The 18,290-nt window shown below is 36.2% G+C and overlaps 1 protein-coding gene across 1 annotated transcript in view; it reads right to left on the reverse strand.

The window, feature by feature from the left end:
• The window catches only part of AP4E1 (adaptor related protein complex 4 subunit epsilon 1), a 94,017-nt gene that overhangs the window by 29,337 nt on the left and 46,390 nt on the right, over positions 1-18,290 (reverse strand). The window contains exons 9-14 of the mRNA XM_058294199.2: positions 12,037-12,159; positions 11,821-11,930; positions 7,251-7,390; positions 5,133-5,245; positions 4,908-5,026; positions 277-579 (exon numbers count right to left, since the gene is read on the reverse strand). Of these exons, the coding sequence (XP_058150182.1) occupies positions 277-579; positions 4,908-5,026; positions 5,133-5,245; positions 7,251-7,390; positions 11,821-11,930; positions 12,037-12,159 (908 nt within the window). The remainder of the gene's footprint in view (positions 1-276; positions 580-4,907; positions 5,027-5,132; positions 5,246-7,250; positions 7,391-11,820; positions 11,931-12,036; positions 12,160-18,290) is intronic.

Raw genomic sequence — 18,290 nt, forward strand, 5'->3', positions numbered from 1 at the left:
TTGAACCCGCGACCTTGTATGTGGGAAGCCAGTGCTCAACTACTGAGCTACATTGGCTTCCCTGAGTTGGTTTTTGGTATTTTCATTTGTTTTTCTTCTTTCAGGAGGCCCAGGAACTGAACCCAGGACCTCCCATGTGGGAAGCAGGCACTCAACCACTCGAGCCACATCCACTCCCCACTATATTTTGATATATTCCTGATACATCATAAAAGCAAGCATTACTGTACATTAAAGACAATGTAATTTTTGAGAGATGAAGCACAGATGTCTTACCACCATATCTTCACAACTCTTATCAACTGGAAGCAAACTCTTCATAAGTTCCACATTCTCACGCAAATGTTTTAATTCAAAGGCATGCTGTCTCATACAGGTATCCAAAGATATAGTAAATTCCTGGATTAATTTCTCAACCACGTTAGAATAGTGTGCTTGGGGTGTCAACTTGGTCACAGCAGCTATTAACCAGGTTTTGGTTTCCGAAGAAACGGATTTATTCATAAGTAACTTGTAGAGTTTGCTTATAACCTCCTCTGGGATTTCCTTATCTAAAAGATAAGAATACTCTCCTAACACCTACAAATAAAACAAAGAGATGTTTATATACAAGTATGAAGTTATGCTGCAAACTACACTAGGAAATATAAACAAAGTTTACTCCTATTCCTGGAGTAAATTTATTCTAGGTTAAACATACTCTCACAGTGAAGGAATGTTTAAATAAATAATTGTACATTTTAGGTTCAAAATTATACTAAGGGAATTGGATTTGGCTCAACAGATAGAGTGTCTGCCTACCACATGGGAGGTCCAGGGTTCAAACCCAGGGACTCCTGACCTGTGTGATGAGCTGGCCCATGCGCAGTGCTGATGTGCGCATGGAGTGCCCTGCCACAAAGGGGTGTCTACCATGTAGGGGAGCCCCATGTGCAAGGAGTGCGCTCCGTAAGGAGAGCCGCCCCGCATGAAAAAGTGCAGCCTGCCCAGGAGTGGCGCTGCACGCACAGAAAGCTGATGCAGCAAGATTACACAACAAAAAGAGACACAGATTCCCAGTGCTGCTGACAAGAATATAAGCGGACACAGAAGAACACACAGCAAACAGACAGAGAAGAACACACACTGAATGGACACAGAAAGCAGACAACTGGCGGGGGGGGGGGGGGGAGGGGAGGGCTGGGAAAGGGAGAGAAACTTAAAAATATATATATACATACACTAAGAATTGAAACTCAATATGAAAGGTATTCCACGTTTGTCACAGCAATGTATAAAGCAGCCTACTTTTATAAGTTAGCTTTCATTATTTTTTCCAGAGTTATTATTTTCCAAAAAACACTTAAACAAGTGATTCTGATATACTAGTATGCTTAAGAGTTTGTATGTGCTCGGGATCTAGGATATACAGTTTGAACAAGTATCATATAATTCTGATGTAGATGGTTCAAAGACAAGACTTTGAGGAACACTGATCAGTTACATATCCTTTTTCTTACATTTAACTTATTCAGGTGACATCCATGTATAATTCCCCACCCCTTAAATGGGGGTGAAATCTGTGACTTACTCCTAGTCATGTAAAATACACAAAGGTGACAGGATATACACGATCATGTGATTATATTACACAAAATTGTAACCTTTGTCTTGCAAAAAGACTCTCTCCCTTAGTGACTTTGAAGAAGCCAAATGGCCATGCTGAAAGGCTCACATGGCCAAGAAACTAAGGGCGGTCTCTCCAGTAAAACTGCTAGCAAGAAACTGAAACTCTCAATCCTACAACTGCAAGGAAATAAATTCTGCCAAAAACCACATGAGCTTGGAGATGGATCCTCCCTCAGCCAGCACCTTGACTATAGCCTTGTGAGGCCCAAAGCAAGAATCCAACTAAGCCATGTCTGCTCTCCTGATCCACAGAAACTGTGAGATAATAAATGTGTTATTTTAAGCCACTAAGTTTGTGCTAATATTACACAGCAATAGTAAACTAACGTATCACAGATTCATGAGTATTCACATATTCAAGCTTGGATTCACACAGAAAACCCAACAGTGCACTGTAAACACAGATATATAAACAAAGACTCATATTTAAAAGACAAGTAAGATGGCAGAGAGAAAAAATAGACAAGTAAATAGTTAAGTGGCAAAGATAGTCACTGAGGAAGAAGGAAATATATTATGGCAAAATTTGTTTTTTATAGGAAATAGTGCTATAACAAAATCCAGCACCCATTCTTGATAAAAATATTCAGAAAAATAGGAAGAGAGCTTCCCCAACATGACAAAGAACATATATGAAAAATGCACAGCTTAAATATTACTCAGTGGTAAAAGACTGAAAGAAGCTCCCTAAGATCAGGAAAAGGACAAGAATATCACCAGTGCTATACAACATTTTACTGAAAATGCTAGCCAGAGCAATTTTCCAAGACACCCAAAATTGGAAAGGAACAAGGAAAACAACCCCAATTCATAGATGGTAAGATCTGATATACTTAAAATCCAGAAGAATCTACAAGAAGCTAATAAATGAATTCAGAAAGGTGGTAGGGTAAAAAAACCAATAACAAAAATCAGTAGTGTTTCCATACACCAGCAAGGAATAAGCCCAAAAGCAAATCAATAAAACAATTCCATTCAAGACAGCAACTAAAAACATAAAATAGCCAGGAATAAATTTAACCAAAATATGTAAAGGACTTATATACAGAAAACTACAAATCATTACTGAAAGAAATTAAAGACCTAAATAAATGAAAAGTTATTCCATGCTCAGGGATTGGAAGACTTGCTATCATTAAGACGCCAATAGTACCCAAGGCAATCCCAGTGCAATCCCAGACAAAATTCCAACAGCTTTCTTCAAAGAAACGGAAAAGCTAATCATCAAACTCATAAGGAAAGGCAAGGGAACTCAAATGGCCAAAAACATCTTGAAAAAGAAGAACAAAGTTGAAGGAGTCACATTTTCCAATTTCAACATTAAAAGCTACAATGATCAAAACAGTGTGGTATTGGCACAAGGACAGACTTACAGACCAACGGAAAAGAACTGAGAGTACAGAAATAAACCCACACATCCTTGGCTACTTGTTTTCTGACAAGGAATCCAAGTCCACTCAATGGGGAAAGAACAGTTTCTCAACAAATGGTGCTAGGAAAACTGGACATTCACAGGCAAAGTAATGAAAGTGGACCTCTACTTCAACCCGTATGAAAAAATTAACTCATAGTAGATTAATGGCCTAAATATAAGAGCTAAAAATATAGAACTCATAGGGAAACACCTTTAGGATCTTGCATTATACAACAGAGTCTTAGATTTTATACCAAAAGCAGCAACAACAAAAAATAAAATAGGTAAACTAGACTTCATCAAAATTAAAAACTTTTGTGCATCTTTAAGGACATTATGAAGTGAAAAGACATCAGAATGGGAGAACATATTTGGAAACCACATATCTGATAAGGGTTTAGTATCCAGAATTTATAAAGGACTCTTACAATTCAACAACAAAAAGAAAAACAACCCAATTTAAAAATGGGCCAAGGATTTGAATAAACATTTCTCCAAAGAAGACATACAACTGGCAAATAAGCACATTGAAAGATGCCCAACAACATCATTAGCCATTAGGGAAATGCAAATCAAAAGCACAATTAGAGTAAATCACATTCTGCAGCAAGCCCACAGTCCATGCCTGAGACCGTGTACTTTCCTCAATTTTTCTTCCTTAATAAACTCTTTACTCCCTTAAAAAAAACAACAACAACAAAAAAAAACGCAATGAGATACTATCTCACACCACCTAAATGGCTATTATTAAAAATAAACGGAAAATAACAACTGTTGGTGAGGATGCAGAGAAATAGGAACCTCAGAACACTGTTTGGTGGGAATGTAAAGTGGTGAAAATGCTATGAAAAACAGTTTGATGGTTACTCTTAAACAGGGGTTCTTTACCTTTTTTGTTCCACAAACCCCTTTGCCAGTCAGGTGAAAACCACAGACCCCTTCTTAGAATGTAGTGGCAGAGAGTTTTATGACACTCAACTAGCATCAGGTCTAACAACTACTGTAATTTCAAAGTATGAATGAGCATAAGTGATTTTTCAAGATATGCAACTGTAATGTGATATGAAATGACTACTACTGCAATTTATGGTATACATTCATAGTGAAGGAAATACTAGATTTCAGTTAGATGTCAGAGAAAGTAAATGTAAGTTGATTTTTTTTCAATTCAAGCTCAGGGACCCCCTGAAATCTTTCCACAGACCCCTTGGGGGTCCACCCCTGGTTAAAAACTCCTGTTCTAAAAATTAAACAAAGAACTAGCAATTCCACCCCTAGGTATATATTCAAAAGAACTGAAAGCAGGGACTCAAATTATTGTACACCAATAGTCACAGCAGCATTACTCAACAATAGGTAGAAGCAACAAAAGGTACAAGCAACCTAAATGTCCATCAGAAGATGAACAGATAAAATGTGGTGTCCACATAAAAGTAAATATTATTCAGCCTTAAAAAGGAATGAAGATCTGATATATGCCACTACATGAATGAAACTGAAAGATATCATGCTGAGTGAATAAGTCCAAAGGGACTATATTATATGATCCCAATTACATGAAATAGCTAGGATATGCAGATTCATAGAGACAGATTATCAGGGTCAGGGGGGTGGGAAGGAAGAATGGGGAGTTAACAGATGGGCGCATGGTTTCTATTCAGGGAGTTGGGGAAGTACTGGTAATAGGTGGTAGTGACGGTAATGCAACACTGTGAATGTGATTAATCCCAATGAATAGTATGCTTGGGAGTGGCTGACATGGGGAAGTTTAAGTTATACATATGTAAAACAGTGCTATAAAAATTAAGACTTAAGCTTTGCTCACCCAACTCATAACTTGAATAAATCTCTGTGGATAGGACACATTTTCCACATCTAGTAAAGTGAGGTAAGACTGAACTGCATAGCGTTTCAGTTGTTGATCTTCTATTTCATCATCAAAACCTACAAAGAAATTGATACACCATTTTACTTGCCACTACGTTCTCTAAGGACTCTGTAATAAAAACATTTAATTTAAATTTTTTACAGAATGCAATAGTTTACCAACCTTCTGCTAGCAGTCTCAGAAAGTTATTGGAAATATCAGGATGTATTACATCTCCTCCCACTGAAAACACAGCATTCATTGTCTGAATAAACCATGCATTATCAGGAGCATATGTGTCCACAGTGTTAAGAACAAGTACACTTCCAAGAACCACCTATTAAAATTACCCTTTCTACAGCAACCTTTTCATAGCAACCATGTTCATACCAGCCTTATGTACAATTGCCAAAAGATGGAAACAACCCAAGTGTCCATCCACCAATGAATGGATAAACAAAATGTGGTATATACATACAATGGAATACTATGCTGCAGTAAGAAGAAATGAAATTGGGATATGTGATAACATGGATGAGTCTTGAATACATTATATTAAGTGAAGTAAGTCAGACACAAAAGGACAAATATTGCATGGTCTCATTAATATGAACCAAAAATGAATAATAAACACATGGAATTAAAACCTAGAGTATAGGATATTAGGAGGTAAGAGGAGGGTTGAGAAGAACTACTGATGCTTAATATATGTAGAAGTTTTAGTTAACTTGACTGTAAAAGTGTGGAAATGGATAGAGTTGATGGTAACACATTATAGTGAGTAGCAACTGGTTTATAAATGAGATTGTGGCTAAAAAAGGTACTGTGGGAAAGTAAATGTCAATAGAAAGCAAGCTAAAGAATAATCTAATGACTGAATAACACAGTGAACCCAAAGGTGGATGAAGATAGTGGTTAAGGGTACAAATTGAAGAGAGTTCTGTGAGCTAGAGCAGATATACATCACTATTGCAGGGTGATGAGAATATGCAGAAGCATGGGAAAACTATAACTGGTGTGACTTATAGACTGTGGTTAACAGCAATACTATAATATTCTTGCATCAATGCCAAAGTTGTACTGTGTTGTTAATGGACGTGTATGGAAAAAGTGTGCCAAATGTATGCTATGGGCCATAATTGGTGGTAACAGTCTGATGATATTATCTCATAATCTTTAACAAATGTTCTATCATGATGTGGTGTTGTATGGGAAATCTACACATCTGTATGATTGTTTTGCAAGTTCACAACATCTGTCACAAAAATATATATGTATTTTAAATATATATATGGGGGAAAAATACACCCAATATAAGAGAAAGACTATAGTTGGTAGTAATATTTTGATGATGCTCTTGCATAGTTTGTAACAAATGCTTCACAACAATGCAAAGTGTTGGGGGAGGGGTGATGTATGAGACCAATGTGCAATGTTATTATGTTTATTTTTTAAGTTCACAATCTTTACTATATACTTATTGTTTATGCGTGTTCATGTATGAATGATATACTTCAATAAAAAATACATTTTAAAAAAACCAGTTCATCCTAGTATGTACATTTTCACATTTAACTTTTGATAATAATTGTCTATATCCCAGTTTTATTTAACAGATGCTCAGTAAAGGTTTATTTAATTCAACTGAATAAACTGAGTTAATGTCATCTTACTTAGCACCACACCTTGTACATACTATACTATGAAATAAGTGCAAGAAAGGAACCAATTAACTAGGGATTAATAAATACTGGAAAATTATATACATTTCAGAGAGGGTAAATATGGTGTGTCTACCTGAACAAGCTGTTTGACCTCTTTTCTATCTAATTTGTTCCTCTTCAGTTGTAAAATTCTATCACTTTACTGGTCAGTAGTATAACAATGGCTAGGCCAAAACTATACTTTAAAAATTTCCAAGATAATTTGATGAATATTACTCACTTATTTCTTAGATTTAAAGAACAGATATTTTTAAAAGAATGAAATGTTCTTGTGACCTAGTGAAATCTGAGTTTAAAAAAATAAATTTTTTTAAACATGTGAATAGATCCCACTACTTTACTGTGACACTTTCCTTTATCTTCCTGATCATAATACAGACCAACTGAATGAAAACAATCAGGAAAAAAGCCAACCCCTTAGAGGTCTACACAAATTTCTGTTCTTGACAACAAGCTTCAAAATCAGGAATGGAAGTTATTGTATGGTCAAGATGCAAGTGACCATGTCTCTCCAATCTTTTTATAGTTGTTGTGTAATTCAAGTTATTTTATAACTCGTGGTCCCAACAAAGGATATTTCTCAGCCAGCTCAGCTATTTTACCAACCAAACTGATGATGACATATTCTTCTTTGCTCTGATGTAAATATTCAAGCATTTTATGGACAATAACTGTTATATTCTGTGCATTAGTAATTCTGTAAAGAAGTTCCAGAGTCTATTTAAGAGAAATAAAACAGCATTATAAATTTACTCATAATAACACCAACACATTTAGTAATAAATAGGTTTATAATACAGTTTATTCTTCTACTTTCATATAGACGGTCTACTGGGCAGTCAGCTAATAGGCACTCTTTCAAGAAACGCAAATTTTAATATTAACTAAGATAAAATTTAAGAAGGGTAAAACTATTGTCAAAAATGACAGTTGGCGGCGGACTTGGCCCAGTGGTTAGGGCATCCGTCTACCACATAGGAGGTCCACGGTTCAAACCCTGGGCGTCCATGACCCGTGTGGAGCTGGCCCATGTGCAGTGCTGATGCACGCAAGGAATGCCATGCCACGCAGGGGTGTCCCCCACATAGGGGAGCCCCTTGCGCAAAAAGTGTGCCCCGTAAGGAGAGCCGCCCAGCACGAAGGAAAGTGCAGCCTGCCCAGGAATGGTGCTGCACACACAGAGAGCTGACACAACAAGATGACACAACAAAAAGAAACACAGATTCCCATGCCACTGACAACAACAGAAGAAGACAAAGAAGAGGCAGCAAATAGACACAGAGAACAGACAACCGGGGTGGGGGGAGGGAGAGAAATAAATAAATAGATAGATAAATAAATCTTTTTAAAAAATGATAGTTAACAGTAATATTGTAATTTTTTGCAGCAACGGCAAAGAAGATATTATACCAATTCTAGGCAGGTTAAGAGAGTATGGAATTTTTCCTTTGGGACTAATGAAAATGTTCTAAAATTGACTGAGATGATGACAACACAACTCTGCAATGAAAAAGAGAGTCATAGGGTATACATTTTGAATGCACTGCACAAAACATGGGGCTGTGTGGAATCCAATGGTGGTCCATGAACTGTGGTTAACAGAAGAAATATAAGAATGTTCTCTCATGAACTATAACAAATGTATAACACTAATACAGGGTGTTAACAATCAGGTGGGTTGGGGAAAAATTACAACAAATATAAGATATGGGCTAAAATTAGTAGCAATATTTTGATGATGTTACTTTATAGTTTGTAACAAAAGTTTCACACAATGCAAGGTGTTGGTAGTGGAGGTTATGTGTGGAAGCCCTGGATTTTTCCTCTGCCATGTGGCCACACAAGTAACCCTGGGGATTTATAATCTATAATAGGGAATTGCAGCTTATAAATTAGCCCTCTTCACCCCTTTTCATCCTCTTGCTCATTACCTGGGACCCCTGCTATTTTCTGTTGTTTTCTCCCATTTCTCTTCCCTCCCTACCTGAATAAATTACTGGCCTAACTCAAAAAAAAAAAAAAAAAGAAAAAAAAAAGGAAGCCCTGCATGATGATATGCATGTCTGTTGTATAAGTTCACAATTTTTACCATACACTTATTGTTTATGTATGTTCATGTATGGATGATATATACCTCAATAAAATTTTATTTAAAAAGAACGGAAGTTACTTAAATTTTTAAAAAATTGTCAAAAAAATAAATTATCACTTCCAAAGCCTAACAAAAACCTAAAATTACCAAGTTTATAATGTTTTCTAAAACTTTAATACCTTTTGAAACTTATATTACTTGTACTTGTGTATGTTTGTGTGTGGGTATGCATATAAATAAAATCCATTGCGTTTGGCAAGTCTGAATTCTACAGGGAAGGCCACAAGGAAGAAATCTGATGGTGATACTGAATTCCCCAGAAAAAGGCACAAGTTGGGAACTCTGATGAAGGTGATGATGATTTCCCCAGGAGAAGCAGGCTGGTTAAAGTGGAGATAGATGTCCTTCTTTCTGACTGCTGAATCATGGTTCTCCCTGTAAGGCCTTAAGCAGACTGAATGAGACTTCTCTCACTGCTGAGGGCAATCTCTTTTGTTGATCGCAGATGTACTAAGCCACGGATATAATCAACTGGCTAATGATTTAAATCCCAAAATATCCTCTCAGTAACCGTCAGGCCAGTGGTTGCTTGACCAAACCACTGGACCTCATAACTTATCCAGGATGACACAAGAAATTAACCATCACAAAGCCATTTGCCCTTAACTGCCAAATCCACTCAAGTGCTGTTTTCTCTTGTTCAAAGAGTATGGGAAATATAGTTTGTAAGACTACGGCCTCAGATTAAGGTTGTAAAAATATTATAGCTCCCAGAAATCAATATGAAACCTAGGGAAATACTGAGAAAACATCATTTACTGGTATTTTAAGAACAACAGTACTAGCTGCAAGAGAATTTCGACACACCTTATTTGTCAAACTCACTCAAAATATTTTTAGGGCTCTTTCTCAGGTTTCCATCCTTACAGCCAGTACTTCAAGTACAAAAGATAACATATTTTGAAAGATTAAAAAAATTTATTTTAGTTAATCCTTAACTCCTTTTAAAATCAATATATACATAACATCAATAATAGCTTTCATTCATGGAGCTGCTTTAGATATGCTGCTCCCTGGAGACTCCAAATTATGTTATATAGTTTAAAATAATTGGCACCAAATTCATTTCCTACCCTAAGACCATGAAATAGATCATTTCCAGGATTGAATGGGGTATGATATTAGGAAGTGCATAGTTAAGAGGTCTTTTCTATTCAGCTTTTGTAGCTCCTTGTTGCCTACCCTCTCTCCTATATGAAAGAGAGGAAATATGACCAGGTAAAAGGGAATCCAAGCCTTAAGCAACAGGTCACTCCACTGCCCAGGTACTAAAGTTCCTTCCATATTGTCATTGACAGAGATTAGTAGTGTAAATGGCACTGAGGAGACAGAACTACAGCATCTTCTTTGGATACCACTGATATCTACATACCTTCCCTAAAGAAATTAAACTACTTTTCTCACTGCAGGAAATGGACCAAACTGACCGCTCTTGATAATTTTATAAATCATCTGTTTTTCCTTTGACTCTAATTTTTAAATAAGACCAACAATTAAATAGAACAATAAGAAAATTGTACCAAAGTCAGATTCTGTTCAACTTAGTAGTCAGTTATGCAAGAAAATACATGCTTTCTACCTGTTTTTCCTACCTTTCCTCAAAATGGAAGGACCATACAATTATTTTGTTACTGTCCTGTGACCCCTTCTCCTTTTTTCTACAAGGACTACACATACTAATTAGTATATGTGAAAACTTTCCAGGCAGGTGGCAATTTTTCAAATATTAAGTATATGAAGACAAAATAATTATATATGAAGACAATTCCTCAAAAATCTTTATTTCAAAAATAAAATGCTTTTAAATTTTAAAATTGATTTTATCTTTTAAAAATTACAATTGCTTAATGCAATACACTCTTCTCTCAATAAACTCCCCTACTTTTAACTCATTGTTTTTAAAATATTTATGTTTAGTAGATTCTTATTTTTTAATCTTTATTATTTTTTAAATCAGAAATAAAACTTTCAAGCCTCCTAAGTCCCACGTACTATTTTAAATGAAGGTACAGAGTAATTTCTCCACATAACAATTAACAGAAATGTTATACAGAATCCCAAATAGATATTAAAGGAACAGTTTGAAAATTTAAGTAAATTATGCATCTTTCCTTCCAAAGAGTTCAAATCACTTATGGATATTTTCATTAATTCTTTCAACATCCCTATATATTTAATGGGGGAATACATTAACTCATTTTACAAATATTAAAGAATGTAATAGAAAAATATTAATCATCTTAAATTATATCTTAATTGTATAGTAATAAGAATATATCTTAAACTCTATAAATTGACAGATTTGGGAATAGAATTCAGGTCTCCTATCAGTACAATGCTGACCAAAAAGCTATCAAAGAACCCATATAGATAACTGGACATAATCCTTCCAACTCATAATTTAAGAACATTCCTGTGGACATTGACATAATTAATTTTTAGAGAAGTTCTTCAGATTTTATTAAAAATTTAATAAAAAGAACAAAATGCATTCAAGTTAAAACACAGGGAAGCAGATGTGGCTCAACCAGTTGGGCGCCCGCCTACCATATGGGAGGTCCCAGGTTTGGGTCCGAGTACCTCCTACAGAAGAGGAGCAGAAGCTTGACCTGCCACAATAAGCTAGATGCACACCTGCCCAAACGAGCAGATGCCTAAATGAGCATATTCCACAAGTAGCAGATGCTGCAGCCCATGGGGAGTGGATGTGGCTCAGGCTGCTGGGCACTCGCCTCCCATGTGGGAGGTCGTGGGTTTGGTTCCCAGTGTCCCCTGGAGAAGGCAAGTAAACAACGAGCAGACAGACAAGAGAACCATCTGGGGGGTGGGAGGATTTAAAAAAAAGTAAATACATAAATCTTTAAAAAAAAGTTAAAAAACACATATGCATATATACACACATATATACAAACTGCCCATATATACACACTTCTTCATATCAATAAAAGTTTAAAGATTATAACACTTCACATTCACTATTCAAAATAACAGTTACCTCTCTTTTAATAAGGGGATCAGGATGGTCTAAGCATTCAATTATTGTCATCTGATGTTGAAGAGCCAGACTGGGATCCTGTTGGATAACATAGGTAAGAGCCTTCAGTCCTAGAAACAAAGATTATTACTTTATACAAAGCAACCTGAAACATATACCCAGCAAATTTCATAAACTCCCTTCCTAAAATGTTTCCAAAATAACCAATCATCTTACCCAAATATTTCAGATTTATCTTAGGTGACAAAACAAATTTTCCAATGCACTTGGCAGCTTTCTCAAGTAATTCTGATTTTGGATAAATAGAATAAACTGTATGCACACACTCGAACAAAATAGCTAGAGAAAGAAAATATGAAAATGACATGAAACATGTTAAGGTATAATAAAAAAAAAATCTGTGTCAAACTCATAAAACAAACTAATAGGTCAGTTTTAGTCAAAAATCTTACAGAAAATTTTCACAGAAATCAATTTTACTGTTGTCAGGCTTAGAGCTATTAGAATTAGATCATTACAGTACATTTTAAAGAGAATTACATTTACTAATAGATAAAAATGATACATTCATTCATGCAACAAGTATTTACTGAACACCTCCCATGTGCCAGGCATTGTCCTAGTACCATGGATACAGCAATGAACAAAACAGACAAAAAACCTGCCCTTGCAGAGCTCACATTCTAATGGACATATAAATTAATAGTATACGTATTGTTCCTGTGTAAATAGATATTTCTAACTCCTTGAATACTTTAAAATAGCTTATTTATGAACAGTTTCTAGAACTTATACACAGAGATTGATACAATTTATTTCAATAAAATCACCTAAAGATGCACTAACATTTCTTTGAAAAACAAGGCCACTACTCAAAAATATTCAAGCCACCTATTTAAAATGAACTTCAAAGCATACAGAAAGGGAAGCAGATTTGGCTCAACTCCTGGCCCGTGTGGTGAGCTGGCCCACGTGCAGTGCTGATACACACAAGGAGTGCTGTGCCACACAGGGGTGTTCCCCGTGTAGGGGAGCCCCACACGCAAGGAGTATGCCCCTCAAGGAGAGCTGCCCCATGCAAAAAAATAAAGCAAGAATGCCCAGGTGTGGTGCCATACACAAGGAGAGCTGACGCAGCAAAATGACACAACAAAAAGAGACACAGATTCCTGGTACCGCTGACAATAATGCAGGTTGACACAGAAGAACACACAGCGAATGGACACAGAGCAGACAACAATGTGGGGGAGGGAGAGAAATAAAAAATAAATCTTTAAAAAAAAGCATACAGAAAAATATCTGAACACCTCAATAAGTGTTCAAGACTGACTTTCTGGGACACGGTTGTGGCTCAACTGATAAAGCATCCACCTACCATATGGAGGGTCCAGGGTTCGACACTCAGGGCCTCCTAACCCATGTGGTGAGTTGGTCTATACGCAGTGCAGCCACACGCAAGGAGTGCTGTTCCACGCAAGGAATGCTGTGCCACACACGGGTGTCCCCTGCATAGGAGTGCCTCTGCGCAAGGAGTGCACCCCGCAAGGAGAGCTGCCCCACACAAAAAAAGCACAGCCCACCCAGGATTGGCACCACACACACTGAGAGCTGATACAAGATGATACAACACAAAAAGCGACACAGTTTTCCAGTGCACATGACAGCTTGCACATGACAAGAATGCAAGCGGACACAGAACAACACACAGCGAATGGACACAGAGAGCAGACAACAGGGGGAAGGGGAGAGAAATACATCTTTAAAAAAAAAGTGACTTTCTGATATAATCAAATTTCTGAAAACATAACAGATGATCAAAGTGGGCACTAAAATTTTTTCCTCAAACTATTGTAAAAAGCATGAGTCAGAGTTGGAGCTTTGCCATGATAAAGCATCACTGAGACATCATTAACTCCTGCACGTCCTTTGCAATCACAATATAATAAGTGAAATACAGCAAAGACCTAGAGTCAGCAGGCTCAAAAACAGTTCCATGCATATTAAAGCATATCAAATATCTTTGATAAAATCACTCCTTCTCTCTTTCCAAAAGCTTAAAAAAACCAGACTTCTTTATGTACAAGATATATCCTGAATATTCCACTAGCCATGTTTTACACTGTTGTTAGTTGCCCATCAATTAATGCACAGATAAATTTTGTGGAAAAATCTTTATGTAAATCCCATTCATGAGAAAGAGAAGGAAAAAAAAAATTCAGAAATGATTTCCCTTGAAGAAGGCAACTCACTTTAATTAAAGGAAAACTACAAAGTTCGTTAATTGGACGTAAAGGTACTTTGCATATTCAAATGTGCTGCAAAATGTCTTTACTATGTGCTATCAATAAAGTTTACTTCAAGACTTGGTGAACTAAATAAACTAAACAAAAAGCTTTAGTCAATCAACTATCAACTAAGGCAGGAATAAGCAAACTACAGCCAAATCCAGCCTATGAAGTTGTTTTGTATAGCCTTGTAAAATAAGAATGATTTTCTACATTTTTAAAAGGTCATAAAACAAAACAAAAAAGAATATGCAACATAGATATATGAGGCCCACAAAGCCTAAACTATTTATTATCTGGCTCTCTTTCAACAACAAAAAAAAATTGCTGAATCCTGAACAAAACAGTCATAAGAATATAGGGGGACTGGATGTGGCTCAAATGGGTGAGTGCCTGCTTCCCACATGGGAGGTCCCAGATTAGGACTCTAGTGCCTCCTAAAAACAAAAACAAACAAACAAACAACAAGCAAACAAAAGAGAAAACCAACTCAGGGGAGCCAATGTGGCTTAGTGGTTGAGCACTAGCTTCCTACATACAAGGTTCCAGGTTCAATCCCTGGCCCCTATACTTTAAAAAAAAAAAATGAACTGAAAATGAATTTATTGGATTTTTAAATTATTCACCTGTCTAAAACTGAGTCCCTTTATTTCTCAACTCTACAAAAATCTAAGTATAATTCCATAACTGAAATAGTAGCCACTCTATCTTTTCTGCAGCTTTTAAAATAAAAGTGCTATGATGATTTCTAAACTAGTAGCTGCAACGTGGAGCTTTATTCACTGTTCAGGTCGCCAAAATATCATCAAGTAAAAATTGCTAAACTAATAACCAATAATGTCCTAACATTCATGATACCGTAAATTTTATCAATGGTATTTTGGGTTGGATTTATACTCAAACAAAACTTGAGGAAATATATGCTTAGTTTTTCAAGGAATTGCCAAGCCGTTCAAGAGTGGCTGGACATCCTACATTCCCACCAGCAAAGTGTGAGATCTGGTTTCTCCGCATCCTTGTCAACATTAACTGATGTCTTTATTTTTTATTTTAGTGGTTCAAATATGTGTATAGTACTCAGCTAAGATGGAGTTGAAGAAGGACAACCACCACACCATGGAGCCTAGAGTGATTACAACTGAAAGTGGGAGGATTGCATCCAGCATCCATGTGGAATCTGAGCCTCCTCTTGACATAGAGGTGCAATGGACACAACCAATCCAATGTCCACATAGAAAAGGTGGCATTGGATTGAGAAAAGTGGACATGATGGCTGATGGGTATGGGGAAAGGCAGGAAGAGATGAGAGGTGGAGGCGTCTTTGGGACATGGAGCTGCCCTGGATGGTGCTTCAGGGGCAATCACCGGACATTGTAAATCCTCACAGGGCCCACTGGATGGAATGGGGCAGAGTATGGGCCATGATGTGGACCATTGACCATGAGGTGCAGAGGTGCCCAAAGATGTACTTGCCAAATGCAATGGATGTGTCATGATGATGGGAAGGAGTGTTGCTGGGGGGGGGAGAGGTGGGGTGGGGGTGGTAGGGTTCAATGGGACCTCATATATATATATATATTTAATGTAATATTATTACAAAGTCAATAAAAAAAAATTCAAACTAAAAAAAAAAATATGTGTATAGTGATTATCTTGTGGCTTTAATTTGCATTTCCTAATGACTAATGATGATCAACATCTTTTCACTTGCTTATTTGCCATCCGTATACCCTTTGCAGTGATTTATCTGTTCCTTTTTTCCATTTTCAAATTGGATTTTTTTTTTTTTTTTTTACAGTTGAGTTTTAGGAATTCTTTATTCTATATATGAGTCCATGGTCAGATATACGGTTTGTAAATATTTTTCTCCTAGTCTGCAGTTTGCCTTTTCATCTTCTCAGGTCTTTCACAGACCAGGAGTTTTAATTTTGATGAAGACCAATTTCATTTCTTTCTTTTAGAGATTGTCCTTTTGCTATATCTAAGAACTCTTTGCCCAACTCTGGGTCCTGATGATTTTCTCCTATGTTATCTTATAAAAGTTTTATGGTTTGGTTTTCCTTTAAATTTATGATTCTTTTAACTTCTGAATAAGGTGTGAAGTTTACAAAGGCTGGTTTATTTTTTTTTTTTTTGCTTATAGATATAAAATTGCTCTAGCACCATTTGTTGAAACAACTATCTATCCTTCCACCGCTGAATCGTTTTTGCACATCTGTCAAAAATAAGTTGGCTGTACTTGTAAGGGGCTTTTTCTGGATCCTCTATTCTAGTATGTTGGTATATGTGTCTATCCCTTCACCATTATCACAGTTTTAATAACTATAGCTATATAGTAAGTCTTGAAAACAGGTAGACTGATTCCTCCCAATTTATACTTCTTCAAAACTGTTCTAACTACTCTAGTTTGCTTTTCTAGAATAGTCTTGTCTATATCTACAAAAAGTCTTGCTGGGATTTTAATAGAAATCACATTAAAGTTATATATCAATTTGGGGAGAACTGACATCTTGACTAAATCATGTCTTCCAATCCATGAACACAGTATGACTCCTAACCTATTTACATCTTCTTTGCTTTTGTGGTTTTTAAACTTTTAGGCATACAAATCTGATATAAGTATTGGTAGATTTACACTAAGTATTTTGTTTTTCTGGTTTGCTTGTTGCTTTGAATAATTAATTACAATTTGTATTTTAATTTCACTTTGCTGGTAGGTAGAAATGCAAATGAATTTTGTATGCTGATCTTGCATCCTGCAACCTTGGTAATTCACGTCCTTCGGATTTTCTACATTTTTTTCTATTCAATCTATGTCCCTTTTCATTTCTTTTCTTGCCAGTACTCTATTGAATAACAGTGGTGAGAGTGGACATTCTTGCCTTGTTCCCAGTCTTCGAGGGAAAGCATTCAGCCTTTCACCATGATTGCCAGTACTCTATTGAATGACAGTGGTGAGAGTGGACATTCTTGCCTTGTTCCCAGTCTTAGAGGGAAAGCATTCAGCCTTTCACCATGATGTATAATATTAGCTGTAGGTAACTTGTAGATATTCTTTCTCCAATTGAGGAAGTTCCCCCTCTAATCCTACTTTGCTCAGAGTTTTATCATGAATAGGTACTGAATTCTGTCAAATGATTTTTTTGCATCAACTGAGCTATGTGTCAATGTGAATTTTCCTTCTTTTGCTCTTTAATATGGCAGAAGACATGCTTGATTTTTGAATATTGAACCAGATGAAATAAACTCCATTTGTTCATGGCGTATAATTCTGTTTGCTAATTGTCTCAGTTTGCCAAGCTGCCATGACAAATACCACATAATGGATTGGCTTAAACAACAGGAACTTATTTAATTTGTTTTCAGAAGCTAAAAGGCTTTCTTCCTTCTAAGGTTGGCAGAATTCTGGCTGGCTGGAAGCCTTGGGTTCCTTGGCTTCCCCATCACATGGCAACATCCTCACCTTTCTATTCTTGGTTACACTGACTTGCTTTTCCCCATGGTTTTCTCTTTATAAGGGCACCAGTAATAGGACTAAGACGCATCCTGATTCAAGTGGCCACACCTTAACTAAAAATAACATCTTCAAAAGGTCCTGTTTGCATAGGTTTGAATCCACATGAATGGGACTAAGATTAAGAATATGCTTTTTCTGGGGGTACATAACTTAATCTACCTTACCATTATTTTGTTAAGAATTTTCGTATCTATATATAAATGAGGAACATTGGTCTCTAGTTTTCTATTTTTGTACTATCTCTATCTGGTATTGATATTAAGGTAATACTGGGTGCATAAAATGAGTTGGGAAGTGTTCCCACCACTTCTATTTTTTGGAGTAATTTGTAGAATTGCTATTCTTCTTTAAATGTTTGATAGACTTCTTTACTGAAATCACTGGGTTCCACAGATTCCTTTTTGGGAGTCTTTAAATTATAAATTCAAGTTCTATAATAGCTATAGGGCTATTTAAATTATCTATTTCATATTGGGTGAGTTGCAATAGTGTGTACTTTTTGAGGAAACAGTCCATTTCCTCTAAGTTGTTAAATTTATGTGTATAGAGTTGATCACCATATTCCCTTATCTTTTTGATGTCTACAGTTGTAGTGATATGCCGTTTCATTCCTAATAATAGTAATTAGTGTCTTCTCTCTTTTCTTCTTCATTAGTATTGCTAAAGGT

This window comes from Dasypus novemcinctus, chromosome 3, assembly GCF_030445035.2.
Source record: "Dasypus novemcinctus isolate mDasNov1 chromosome 3, mDasNov1.1.hap2, whole genome shotgun sequence".
NCBI classification, from domain to species: Eukaryota; Metazoa; Chordata; class Mammalia; order Cingulata; family Dasypodidae; genus Dasypus; species Dasypus novemcinctus.